General features: G+C 38.7%; 1 protein-coding gene across 1 annotated transcript in view; it reads left to right on the top strand.

Annotated features, from left to right (window-relative positions):
- Positions 1–2,150: 2,150 nt before the first annotated feature.
- Positions 2,151–14,508, top strand: part of LOC134804050 (CUB and sushi domain-containing protein 3) — a 93,451-nt gene continuing 81,093 nt past the window's right edge. The window contains exon 1 of the mRNA XM_063776932.1: positions 2,151–2,238. Coding sequence (XP_063633002.1) covers positions 2,205–2,238 — 34 coding nt within the window. The 5' untranslated portion in view covers positions 2,151–2,204. The remainder of the gene's footprint in view (positions 2,239–14,508) is intronic.

A 14,508-nucleotide genomic window follows, 5' to 3' on the forward strand; every position in this document is an offset into this window, starting at 1 on the left:
CATTTTTGGTACAAGCTTTTATCGCTGACTGTACTTTTCTTACGACAGACAACTAATACTCATCGAGACAAGTCTAAAAACCCCTAACACAATTAGGTTGCGTTGTTTCATCACAGAATTCCTATGGCCACCTCCTGTCTCCATCATCAGATCAGCTCGATGATACCATAATATTGGATTGTCATCCGATTTATACATGCATGCAAAATTTCAGCTCAATCGGAAACCGGGAAGTGGATAAAATTTAACTTGCAAGATTTGATTATATAGTTAGTTACATACAGCCCATACAGGTCGACCTAATAAAAGCTTGTTAAAAAGGCGCCGGCATGAAGTACACACTTATCCCACGTCCAGACTCCCCATTACTGATTTTACCTAATTTTGTTCAATTTTATTTAATTTGTATAGTAGAAAAAGTATTTTAAGCAATAGGTAATCAAATATACCTTTTCAAATCTCGTACCTTACATTAGGCCACAAGTACGGTCAGTATTCGATTGCAAAGCTTTTTTTTCATATGACAATTTGTATAAAATACCAACTATTATATATTTTTATATTTCTCTGCCCACTGGGGCTTCAAACAGTACCCATAAAGGATGACTCACGCTAGACCGGGCCGTGCCCGGGCTGAGGCGTCCGACATGTCATTTTCTATGACGGCTGATCGGTGGTCAGTTGGTCACGTGGTGCTTTCCATAGAAAACGAAGCACCGGAATCTCTGGCCCGGCTCCGGCCCGGTCTAGCGTGAGTCATACTTAACGATTCGTGCACCTCACGGATTCGAACCCGTGCCCCAGTGACCCAGTACGCCGCATCGCGTATTCGGCGCGCGATCGAACGTGCGCATATGTAGTGACACATGCGTGTTGCCCTATAAACGCTTACCTATTTGGGTGTGTTAATCCGTAATAGGCGGCAGACTATAATTGAAATAATTTATTTGACATTAATACTTAAGAGGGGGCGTAAAGCCAAGATATTAAAAATAACTGTCACCTGCGGTATTTCCGGACCGATACGAGCTGCAAACAGCCTTCAAACCTTCAAGAAAACGTAGTTATAGTTACGCTCACATTATAAGGGGCTACTCGATGTGTTCATCGATTTATGACAAGGTTTGAATTGTATCAATTAATAAATTTAAGAATTACGTAAAGAACTTATTTCTAAAGCTTATTACACCACACAAGACTACACGAATGATAAAACAACGTGGGATTAATTTTATTGTGATTCGAAATGATTAATTATTTATAAGTTAATATTTGATTAAAGATGAGGAAATGGATATTTCAATGTATGAACCTAATTCTTTGTTATGTTTTATTGACATTTAGATTTTATTCTGGAAACATTCTAGACTAGTATTTTTTATAAAAAAAATTATATTTGGCGATCTTTTTGTGAAATTCTTAGTATTAAATTTGATCTGTATAATAATCCAATATTACTATGGAATAATATTAACATCAATAAATTGCTCTGATAATTAGCTTAAGATAATATAATTATTATTATGTAAAACGTTCATAAGAGCTTGTTACTACATGAATAAAGTATAATTTGACTTTGACTTTGTATCTCCTACTTGTGCACTTCTGATAGAATTATGGGAAAACGGCTATCGGTTCTTCAATCTTTTATCTCTGTTTTTGTCTACCGGATTTTGAAAGAGATGAATACTCATTTTTTATGACTTTTCTAAACATTGACTAAAGAAACGCTTAAAATGAAATTATAAACTTTACATGTCATAAGGGTAGTTAATACTTATAATTAGGTTGATTTCAATTGAATTACAATTCATTAATAGGCCAGTCAAATTAGATTTTTTCCAGGAATTAATTCCCAGCAAGTTGGAAATCGTCTTAATACCTTCATTTGGTTGTAAATTAGTGAAATCCGAGTTTGCTCCATTCCAGGAGTTGTGGACATTTTTAAGCGGTTTTTGATAATGTTAAGGTAACCTCGATAACAGCTTTATTTTGCCACAATAACTTCTATGTCTGGTCATCCCAAATGCCATGCAGCGCAGTACCTTGGTCGGACTCAAAATAAAATGGCCCAATAATCGGCGAGGTGCGCATAGGCCCTTACGTTGCGAGCTCTCGGGGCTGCGCGCGCGCACCTGCCACTGGCCGCCAGTGCGCCGCCGCCCGTTGCGCGACATGCCGCGAGTGTTGTGACTGCAGCGATCATGGATGTGCGATTAGCGTTGCTGTTCATTGCAGGTGTGTTTTAAATTAACAAGTGGCTGTACATAAAAAAAAAAGTTTTCTATTGAGGGTTTAATTAAATTTTTGCGATTATTAGCAAGTTTCTATTGAGAATACCGGGTAGCGGTAGTTTAATTGTTTTAATTTAACATTACGTTTTAAGGGATTCATTTCGATTTATTATTAGTGATTTTTGTATTATTTAAGGACAGTGTTGTTTATTTTGTTGTTCTTTCTTGTCCCTAATTATAATTAATAAATTTATTTATTAGGACAGTGCTACAAGTGAGCTCTTGTAAATTTCTCGACTTTCTTTTAGTTTCACAAGTTGAAAATAGTAGGTACATTACGATACAAGTGCGAATTGTACAACGTTTTACAGTAGGTACTCGTACATAAGGCCCTTTAAATTTTTGACATAGGCACCTATTGCCCTTAATCCCGCCCTAGGGCGGCAAAGTAGCACCGTACGTACTGTAATAGTACATTGTGTATTAAGGGCGGGAAATAAGAAATTACGAACGAGTGTCAATTTTAAGCCCGACGCGAAGCGAGGGCTTAAAATGTTCACGAGTTCGGAATTTCTTTACCGCCCGTGGCACACACAATGTTTTTCATCACACTTGTAAGGAAAAAAAGGAGAATTAATAAAAACAAACTTCTGTATAAAACACTTTTCCGCCCTAGGGCGAAAATTTCAATTTCCCGCCCGCAAGCCCTACGTGTAAATAAGTGTTTTTCATCACACTTGCTCGGAAAAGATTTTTTCCGCCCTAGGGCGAAAAGTTCAATTTCCCGCCCGCAAGCCCTACGTGTAAATACATCTTTTCCGAGCAAGTGTGATGAAAAATATTATTACACATTTTTAGAGATTTTGTGATTAATTCATTATATAGGTAATTTGTTTTCTTTTAATAATATGTATAACAGAAAATTAGGGATATTTAATTATATGCGCTTTTACAAATTTTAGTGAAAAAGGGTCAATAATTTAGCATGCAAACGTATAATTTATTAATTATAAAATGTTAACAATGATAATCAAATTACAAATTATGAAAATACACTCTATCATTCTCTATACAAAGTTCCTTTCGTCTAAACAAACTTTGAAAACATATTCATATTCATATGTTGATGTAGGATGACCTATGATCCTAGTCATTTCAATGTCGGTATATGTAATTCTCGGACCAACATTTCCGTAGTAGAGATCGACGTTTTCTACAGTTACTGCTGTTTGCGGGCGACCGCTCCTTTGGTCATCTTCGAGGCTAGTTTTAACCCTTTAAATAGTTATTTGTACAACAAGAGATCAAAGTTTGATATTTCTTCGAGTGCTTATTTTGAGTCCCGTGCAAGCGAAAGATTCTAATTTAGAATCTTGAGCGTAGTAAGGGATTCAAAAGCGCACGAGATGTAAATAACTTTGATCTCGTGTAGTACACAAAATTTTTCACCCTAAGCAGTGAGAAACATACCTAGAGGGACAGAGATAATAGAACCCAAGTATATCGAACTTGTATTAGACCCCGCATGTTGAAATGACATTTGACTATAAAGGTCACTTGAATGTCATTTTGTCTCACTCAGTGAGCAAAATGCGAATTTGCTCATTAGTGAGACAAAATGACTCAGTGAGCAAAATCGCATTTTGCTCACTGTTTTTAAGAAACAAAGTACCCTTGTTCGAGCTGCTGAGGTGAAAAAAATGTTGCTCGGGATGGAACAAAGTCCCCTAATGCTGGTTGTAATAGTTGTTCGGTTAAACCAAATTTAAAATCATAAAATATAATAGCACGCAAATGTTCCAAACTGAAGTGCCATCGTTTCAAAGAAAAACCGCGGCAACGGTCATAGTAAATGACTGCAACACGATTGTTTTTTTTAAATTTAGCTAATTGGCCATATTGTGTTCTAAGATCTGGCTAAAAATCCTGACATTTTCTAGATGGCCATCTCTCCAAAATCCGAGGTATATTGGTCCCAACGGTCACTTGAATTAGACCCCCCATTCCATTTATTGACGGAATAAGATATAAATACAATCAATAAAAAACTTAAAGTTTGTTAAAAAGGACTGTCTCATTTCAAACATAGACAGAGAGAATCATACTATCTTTGTCTTACACTAGTATATACTAGCACCCAAAAGAAAAGTATGAGTATAGTTTTTTTGTTCTTATTTGCATTTTGTGCATTTGTATTTGTATAACTAACAAAATAAATAAATAAAACTTACCCACCTATCTTAAGGCCCCAAGATCTGTCCTCTGCGGAAGGGTGCCCAATTGCCCATAAGGCTGGCTACATTCCATGCTGAATAGCTATGCCTGTTCTTTGGCCTAGGAATGAGCGAGCCCTAGGGTCACCCGTAGTCACAATCGGTCTTTTTTAGGCCCTGAAAAAGATAATGAGCGTCACGACTCCACTGCCCCAGGGTCTCTACCGTGAACGCCTCAAATATGTTATTGTTTGTAATATGTCACGTTAATCACTCGTTTTTGCCAAGGGAACTTATAGGTATATTTTCTTAGCGAATAAAATTAGTCCTGATGTCAGTTGTGAACTCGCCACCATAATATGCTACCTATAGCTACAACATAACCCACTTTTCTGTGTCCAACTCCTAACTTTTAGCTAGCTACTACTGGTTAGTTGAGGTTTCTAATAAAACCCTGGCACTCGCCAAGTCCTACCTGTAATCCTGACAAGGGAACAAAAATCCTGACATGTCAGGGGAAATCCTGACGTACGGTTACCCTATATCCGGCCAATCGACTACAAAAACTTTTTACCAACCACCTCAACAACGGTAATACCATCACGCTCGGCGATTATTGCGGCTTTTAGGGCCCTAGCCAAATTGGTTGTTCAATACTTAATTACTTACGCTATAGAATTTCCAATTTAGCAAGAACCCTAAATGGCATACCAATCTCGTGTGGTGACTATACATGTCTAAAAACTCTAACCCGCCATGAATTCAGTTAACCTCGTAACACTAAATTATACAGTAAAACTTTATCTCCGCGTTTTAAACATACACCTCGCGACAGTTATACATAAACACTTAATAAATAGTTATGGCGTGTAGAGAAAGTTGCCGCAAATATGTTCGCCGCTCGAGAAACTTTAAGTGTCGGCGAAACATGACATGATATTTAGCCATGATAGTCTGTTCAAAACTTACATTTACTGTCTTTTTATGGTTTAGTTAGGCCGTTTGCCCTTTTCTTGTACATAACACTACACCTTATAAAACAAAGTCCCCCGCCGCGTCTGTCTGTTTGTAGGTATGTTTGTTCGCGATAAACTTAAAAACTATAGAACGGATAACCGAGAGCCTACTGTATATATAATTTCCAGCATCCATATTGCATCATTGGCCGGTTGTGCATTAACATCTACACGCCCTGTTATTATTGTGCCCGTTATGACGGCACCGGTGCGCGCGCAAAAACGCGCCACGCGCCGTTGCGCGTTACATTTCATTTGCCGATATGTAGTCAGTCAATCAGCATAGACAGACAAATTATGAGGAATATAGCTTTACTGCTTAGGGCCAGTCCTTTGAGCGTCGGAATCTAGTCAGCGCTATGAAAAATGGCGCCAATGTTGCGTCGAGCAGCAGCCATAGAGTTGATTAGACGCTGACGCTCGGGAGACGCTAGTGTGGCGTGGCTCTTAACTGAGACGGAAGGAAACAACAAAACATTCACCTAGACTGTAAATAACGGAGCGAATAACTGCCAGCGTCAGGATGGCGGGTGGACCTCAGCGAATTTTAACGAAGTATTTATAAACATATTGTAACTTCGGTGTACTTTAGTGTACCTTTAATAGAATTGAGTGTACTTCTCCCGGAAACGAGATATTTAACAATAAAGGTCCACCCGGCATTCTGACGTCAGGATGGCGGGGAACCTGTGAAATCTTGGATTATACCGCACTCCAAGTATGTAGTTATAGTGTACCTTCAGTGTACTTGCGTAAACTATGAATAGAAATCGGTGTACTTCTTCCGGAAACGAGATATTTAACGAAAAAGGTCCACCCGCCATCCTGATGTCAGAATGGCGGGTGGAGAAGAACATTGAATTCTATTAAAGGTACACTAAAGTACACCGAAGGTACAATATGTTTATAAATATTTCGTTCAAATTCGCTGAGGTCCACCCGCCATCCTGACGCTCACGAATAACTTAGGAACTCCGGGCATAGAGGCATTTACCTAGCAACCTGACAACATTGATAGGTAGGTACGTTTCGTGGAGAAGGTTATACTCGTAGAGTAGCACTACCTAGTTGTTCACGCGTAATAGGTATATTTTGGTTCTCGATCTGTGAAAAATGTCTAGCATAATTAACTAACTAAGACATCTTTGGCACAATGCCGCGGGGTCCTTATTTAGATGTACATATTTTAGTTTAAATTAGTTTTTAAGTTTATTGTAAGTAACTTTTATATTAATGTAAAATTATTTGTAACTTAAATATACATATTTCTACATCAAATAAATAACTCACTAAGACGGTTCGTAACTTGTAACTTTCCCGATGTTTCCCTAACATATGGGTCCCACATTTTAAAGTTGTGCATGTTAGCAAAATAGACCGAGTATATGGGGGGTCAGTTATCTGCGGCTTACTGTAAATAGGTACACTGGTAGATTAGACGAGACTATCAAAAATTCTAAAATAAAATTTTAGTCCCAAAAACAACACATTTCGCGACATATGCTCACCCTCGCCGAAACAGGAAATGCGTACAGGACCCTTACTTCCTGTGTCATCTCTGAGCATCATTATAAGTGCATTACAGAGCTGGTCTCTTTTATTTACTTGTTTCATCTATTCTTGATAGAGTTAGACCAAGATAAGTCTGCAGTTGATTTTGATAGCTCATGCAGAGCAGTTTGTTGGCAGAAAAGTGCTTATAACTATTACTGTAATCTCATTTTTATGTTAAATAATATTAAAAAATGTATCCCTTTCGGCTATTTAGGTTTTACAAAATACAAGTAGCTAATTATTTTATCTGTGGTCGTGCACGCAAAGAGACGTCAAGTAGTGGCAACCTTAATAACTGCTCGGAGCAATGCTGAACCGAACGAAGCCGAGAATGCCCGAAAGGAGGAGCCTCCCCCTACTGGTTTTGGCATGTTTAAGCGGCCGCTAGGAAGCTCAAGAGTGGGCACTTTTTTCCATTTATAAGTCTGCCACTTTCACACTCATGAAATGTGCATAACCTAAACTCTATTTTCAACTCCTTCTGCTTATAATATTGGTTGTAAATTGTTGAGATTGGTAATATTAGCTGTAAAATACATTTTTTGCCAGTCGCGAGACACGTGACATCTAGTGTCAAGTAGCAGTCCTGATAATTCCATTACTTGACGCTACTACTACTACTATACTACATATACTGGTACTAGATGTCGACTACGAAAATAATAGTCGTTCTGGGGGGCGATTTTTGAAATTCGATCGCTCGATTTCGTCACTCGAAAATCGGTGGAAAACGGCGAAATGCTAATTTTTGAAATACGAGCGATAGAAATTTGGAATCGAGTGGTATTGACCACTCGTTTTCAATTCTATTAGTAGAATTTAAATGCTTAGTAGTGGAGATATTATTGAACGAAAAACACGAAATCGAGCGGTCGAATTTCAATAATCGGCCCCCTGGTAACAAAACTGATGTATGGAGCACTCTATGCTTAAGTACTTGTAGATCTGTGGACTCTACAGTGACATACAATGTAAGAAACTCTAGAGTCTAGACATACTCTCCCTCAATCCGCCGGGTAAAACCGAAAGTATTTCGAATGTAACGTAGTTAATCCAGGACGTCCCGACAAAAAACGCATTCTTCGTCGAACCTTCTGGGGTGTTGTTATCAACTCCCGATTCTGGGCGACTAATCGCCTCACGGATGTTTTAATGGTGGCTTTGAATCTACGGTCGACGTCACATATATCGGAGTGGCAGAGGTGCTCAAAAATATCTAAGCACGCGCTCTATCTATAACGGCTTGATATACGTGTTCAGATATTTGTGGGCAACTCGGTCGCTCCGATATATTTGATGGCGACTGTACAGTAAAACCCACTATGAAATAACATGAACTTTCAAGTAGATAATATAATATCTATGTCTGGTCCTAGATTTCGTTGCAAAAAACGTTGAGTATACAAAGATAATATAACGAGTTGAGGTATTATACGTGCAAAACTCTAATTTCTTGTTCCCCGGTTAACTGGGCACTGGAATAACCACGTTCACATACTTAATTAACAATAACCCATTTGTATATCAATATACTGAGGTGACATTATGGGCGTCCACTGGTCCGACCATGTTAGGAACACGGAGATCCTTAGACGTGAAGAAGAAGATCGCTGAATAGAGGCCTATCTAATGAGACGACAGCTACGATGGAGCGGTCACGTCTCCCGCATGCCCCAACACCGAGTCGCGAAACGCATCTTCTACAGCGAACTGCAAACTGTACGTCTACCATCAGTTTTTACATTGACATATACGCTCACGTCTACGTAACTTACTTTCTATGTATCTCGCTCGTACTCGCATATTAGTGCAAGCGAGATGTACAGAAAGTAAATTACGTAGACGTGAGCGTTAAATCAATGTCAAAACTGATGGTAGAGGCTCTGGTAAGCGAAAGCAAGGCGGCCAGTTTCTGCGGTTCAAAGATGTGTTGAAGCTGCATATGAAGAGAGCTTATATAGAGCCAACAACATGGTAGACACTGGCTGGTGACCGTCCACAGTGGAGGCATATTGTGCAGATGCAGGTGCGTGAATTTGAAGCCAGGCGACGCACAGAGCTCGACGCTAAGTGTGACGAGCTAAAGGCCAGACCACCTGTGGCCGTCGCGCATAATTACGTCGGAGGGGTGCTGCAGCGAGTGCGGCCGCACATTTGCTGCAAAGATTGGCTACGTCAGTCGCCTGATAGCGCACCAGTGACGCTCTCAGCGGTAGAAAAGCTGTCGCTGTAGCCGAAAACGGCTAGGAGATGATGATGATACTGAGGCATATTTATATAAAGAAATATTAAAAATAATATATATATAAATTTACGGGTGGGAAAACTTTCGGGCCTGATTTAGTTAAATTATCTTTTATCCTATTCTTACAAATACATAGGTCAAAATGACAGATAAAGACAAACGATTCATAGATAACGCGTTTGTGAATAACGCCATTATAGTGGAAGCAGTTCGCTCCCATATGTGCTTCATGACATTATACATAGTTAGGTCGAACCAGTACCGTCTTTACCATAAGGGCACACGGGGCCCGTGCCCAGGGCCCCCATCCTCAGGGGGCCCCAAAGGACAGACAGTAACAGTATCTTTGATTACTCGTAATAAATAGAAGATCGTAGTAGAAAAATGTTAGTTTAATTCGCTTTCTTTGCTTTGTAAAAGGGCCCCAAATTCTTATGTGCCCAAGGGCCCCAGCATAGTTTAAGACGGCCCTGGGTCGAACCTAATTTGTCAGTAAATAAGAACAAAAAACGATAATCATCCTTTTCTTTTGGGTGCTAGTACCTACTAGTTTTTTTTGTTCTTTATTTATTTATAGAGGGTTTTTACAAATGCCACCCTCATAGTGGCTCTCTAATTAGACTAGTGTAAGACAAAGATAGTGTGATTCTCACTGTCTGTTTCTCTGTGTTTGAAATGAGACAGTCCTTTAACAAGCTAAATATATGTTCCTTGAGTAATTCTAAGCGTTTCTAGTTCGGGAGGCAATAAGAACTGTGCGTCTACTTGGGGAGGGCGGGGTACAAAGATGGCCGCCACCCATCATCTTAAAAAAAATCTATTCTCGTCATGGTGGCTTACTAGGGCAAGTTTGGTATTATTTTCGTATAAACCGAAGAGGTCGTATTTCTGGTTGAACCACCAACGAATGCTCTGTACGCATTAGGAACGACTCCCCCTGGCTGGACTTATCCCGTAAAATTGCCCCCAAAAAAACCTCAGACCACTTAAAATAGGTCCGGCACGATCTTACTCTCCATACACAAAGGGCGTTAGCGACTATAGGAATGCCGAGAATATTCTACCAAAACTCTACAATAGCGTGACAGTAATCTTGGCAACCTCGTATCTTGGCACTGAAACCATATAGAGATACGAGCTTCGCTTTGCGCTAACGTTGTTAGTGATTTGAGTAACCAGCGGTGCTTTTTAGTACGTTTTGGAACTTGGCCGTCTAAAAGGACGGATATGGGTGAGTTTTTGAAATGCCTTTGAGTTGAGTCAGGAATATGATTCAAAATTAATTGTTACATATTTGCCGTGACTTATTTTACAAAAGTGTTTTCACCTCAGCAGCTCGAACAAGGGTACTTTGCTTCTTAAAAACAGTGAGCAAAATGCGATTTTGCTCACTGAGTCATTTTGTCTCACTCAGTGAGCAAAATCGCATTTTGCTCACTGATTGTGTCTCACGCAGTGAGCAAAATGCGATTTTGCTCACCGAGTGAGACAAAATGACATTCAAGTGACCTTTATAGTCATTTCAACATGCGGGGTCTAATACAAGTTCGATATACTTGGGTTCTATTATCTCTGTCCCTCTAGGTATGTTCTCACTGCTTAGGGTGAAAAATTTTGTGTACTACACGAGATCAAAGTTATTTACATCTCGTGCGCTTTTGAATCCCTTACTACGCTCAAGATTCTAAATTAGATTCACTCGCTACGCTCGTGAATCTATTATAGAATCTTTCGCTTGCACGGGACTCAAAATAAGCACTCGAAGAAATATCAAACTTTGATCTCTTGTTGTACAAATAACTATTTTCAATAAAAATACACGTCAAGATTGTTTACCTTTTTTCTAATGCAAAAAAAATGAACTAATAGGTACCTACTTAGTTTCCGCAAAGACATATGTAACTTCGTATAAGACGAATAAAGTCTAAGGAAAAAACGTGCCTCGGAATTCAAGCAAAAGTCATTCTCGAATAGATGGCGCACACACCTTTAGCCTATCCTCGGCTAGATGGCGTGACGACACCGTTTCATATTTAACAATTTTAACACATAGATATCAGTGAATGAACATGGATCAAAATGATATAAAAATAATAAAATCATTTATCCATATATATACATTTTTTGATAACTTTATACGTTTTCATTTTGAGTTTTAGTCGTGTGTCGATAGATGGCAGTAAATTTACAGTGACTACAAAATTTACAATGACAGGACCCCTCTATACTATCTATTCTTTTTGGTTTCCGTAACCCGCACGTAGTGATTGCGCGAAATGATTCCGACTATAGTTAAATCAAACACTCGCTGCACACGAATACGTAGTGTACTCTCTGTCTCACATAATACCCGTAGGTAGGTATGACAGAGAGCACACTACGTATTCGCGTGCACGGAGTGTTTGGTTTTACTATAACGGTACCGGGACGGCACCGGTTTCCGAACGGTCCAGAATTCGATGCTCGGTCTATGCTCTGTGCCGTTAGTATTTAATAAAACATATTCGCATTCTGACGGGTCAAAATTTAGAATATTTGGTAGAAAGAGGTTTTTACCGTATAAACTGCATGAATTTAGGTTAAGCTTTATAAAGACGAAATTCTATTTTGGCCTTAGATAGAGTTAGACCAAGACAAGTCTGCAACGATTTTGATAGCACACGCTGTGCAAGTGTTATATAAATAATACGTCATAATTTCATAGAAGATTGACGTTAAAAATAACACTTGCACTGCGTGTGATAGTTGCAAACTTACCTTGGTCTAACTCTAGTGTCATTACCAGCTTAGATATGACAATGTGTTTTTTAAACATTTGTTAGTTGTTTTTTTATGATAATAATAATAGTTTTGTAATAATAATATCTGGGAGACCGAGCTTTGCTCGGAAAACATATAATAAACTCAAAAATGCGCGACTAGAAAATTAACGTTAACCTCACTAATACTGATACGAAACAGTTGCTTATAACTGTTAGTCCTGCTCACGTCTCCGGAATCATCCTGTATAAGGGTCTTAGGGGGCAAAAAATCGATCCAGCAAGGTCTTCTCTCTGGGAAAACGCGCATTTTTGAGTTTTTTTTAATGTTTTCCGAGCAAAGTTTGTTCTTCCAGATATTTATTTTTCACCTCAGCAGCTCGAACAAGGGTACTTTGCTTCTTAAAAACAGTGAGCAAAATGCGATTTTGCTCACTGAGTGAGACAAAATGACATTCAAGTGACCTTTATAGTCAAATGTCATTTCAACATGCGGGGTCTAATACAAGTTCGATATACTTGGGTTCTATTATCTCTGTCCCTCTAGGTATGTTCTCACTGCTTAGGGTGAAAAATTTTGTGTACTACACGAGATCAAAGTTATTTACATATCGTGCGCTTTTGAATCCCTTACTACGCTCAAGATTCTAAATTAGATTCACTCGCTACGCTCGTGAATCTATTATAGAATCTTTCGCTTGCACGGGACTCAAAATAAGCACTCGAAGAAATATCAAACTTTGATCTCTTTTTGTACAAATAACTATATTCTATGTAAGTTCTCCTTTTCATTATTGTAGTTTTGAATTTGGAACCTTCTTGTATTCCATTTTAATTCAAAATTCGATTTGGATTAAATCCTTTATAAGGGCCTCAGGGACTCGGGAGGCTATTATATTAATACTCTTCCTTCAGACGTATGACGTGAGAACTGTCACATCATGTATGGCCATACCATGCCATACAAACGGGTGAATGACATGTGTCGTAACCGCGACTAATTAGGACTTTCTCTACTTTTACTTGCGTTGCCGAATTCGGCCGTCGTCTGTTGACTTACTATTTTAAACTTTAATGCGTAAGACTTAAGGTATAACATTAGTTAAATTTATGTTACTCTTAATAATGACAAATTTAAACGATTTTACACTTTACTACATTGGTATAAGGCGTAAAACGTAATGGTGAGTGTGTTTCGAGCTAAATAGATGTAGGTAAAAATAGTTATTTGTTTTACAAGGGGGCAAACCGCTCGTGCTAATATTGATACCCGAGCAAGCGAAAGATTCCGAAATTCCAAAAAAATGGAATCTTGAGCGTTGCGATGGTTTCAATGCACGAGGGTTAAACAAAATTTGCCCCCGAGTGAAACACGAAATTTTTCACCACACCAACCCGAAGCAAATATTAAATTGTAAAATATCAAACAAAATCTTACCACTCTTTATTTACTTAGGTAAGTATATTACTGTTTCGATGTGTATATTATGGTTTCGATGGAATATCAAGTTTCATTTCTTAAAAACAAAGTCGGTAGCATTTCATTTGTCTCGTAAAATTTTCGAACAAATGAAATTCCACCCAATTGAAAATATGTACAACTAGATTCTAAGTTCCTTGGCTATAAATTTGTATGGTGGATATTGAACTAATAACTTAGTAACTGGCGGCTAGTGGTGACCGAAGAGCTGGCGGCTTCCTCGCAAAACGTATCACCATTGCGATACAGCGAGGAAATGCCGCCAGCATCCTTGGTACAATATATAAATAAATATCATTAGATTTTTATTTATTGTCAGCTTAATATTTGTATGCTGTCCAAATAATTGAATGGCTTTTTTTGCAGATCAGTTTTAATAACGGCTGATCATTTAATTACTCAGTATATATCTTTTATGTGAATATATGCATTAAATTTCAATTATTTATTTGTTAGCCAGTTGTGTCCCACTGCTGGGCAAAGACCTCCCTCTCTTTCTTCCACGCGTCTCGTTCTATGGCAATATTAGGCCAATCTTTCCGAAAGACGTCAAGATCGTGCCGCCACCTCCTTCTAGGTCTGCCGTGACGCCGCACTATGTTTGGTGTCCACTCGGTAGTTTTCTTGGCCCACAAGTCGTTTGGCATACGGCAGATGTGTCCGGCTCAGTCCCATTTAAGCTTGGCGGCTGTCAGGGCTACGTCGGCTACTTTGGTTTTAATTTCAAAGAATAATTATTAAAAATATACACTTGAAATAAGATATGACTAGTATAGACGAGAGTCCAATAAAAACCTGTAGGTACTTAAGTACCATTTAAATGGTAATCCTACCCATGATGCTTTTAATAAATAATTTCATCATACCTACAACCTCTCGCGTCGAATGATGGTCCTTGTGACTTGTGACAGTTCATTTTTAGGGTTCCGTACCCAAAGGGTAGAAACGGGACCCTATTACTAAGACTTCACTGTCTTTCTGTCCATCTGTCTGTCACCAGGCTGCAT

This window comes from Cydia splendana, chromosome Z (assembly GCF_910591565.1).
Source record: "Cydia splendana chromosome Z, ilCydSple1.2, whole genome shotgun sequence".
Classification (NCBI taxonomy): Eukaryota; Metazoa; Arthropoda; class Insecta; order Lepidoptera; family Tortricidae; genus Cydia; species Cydia splendana.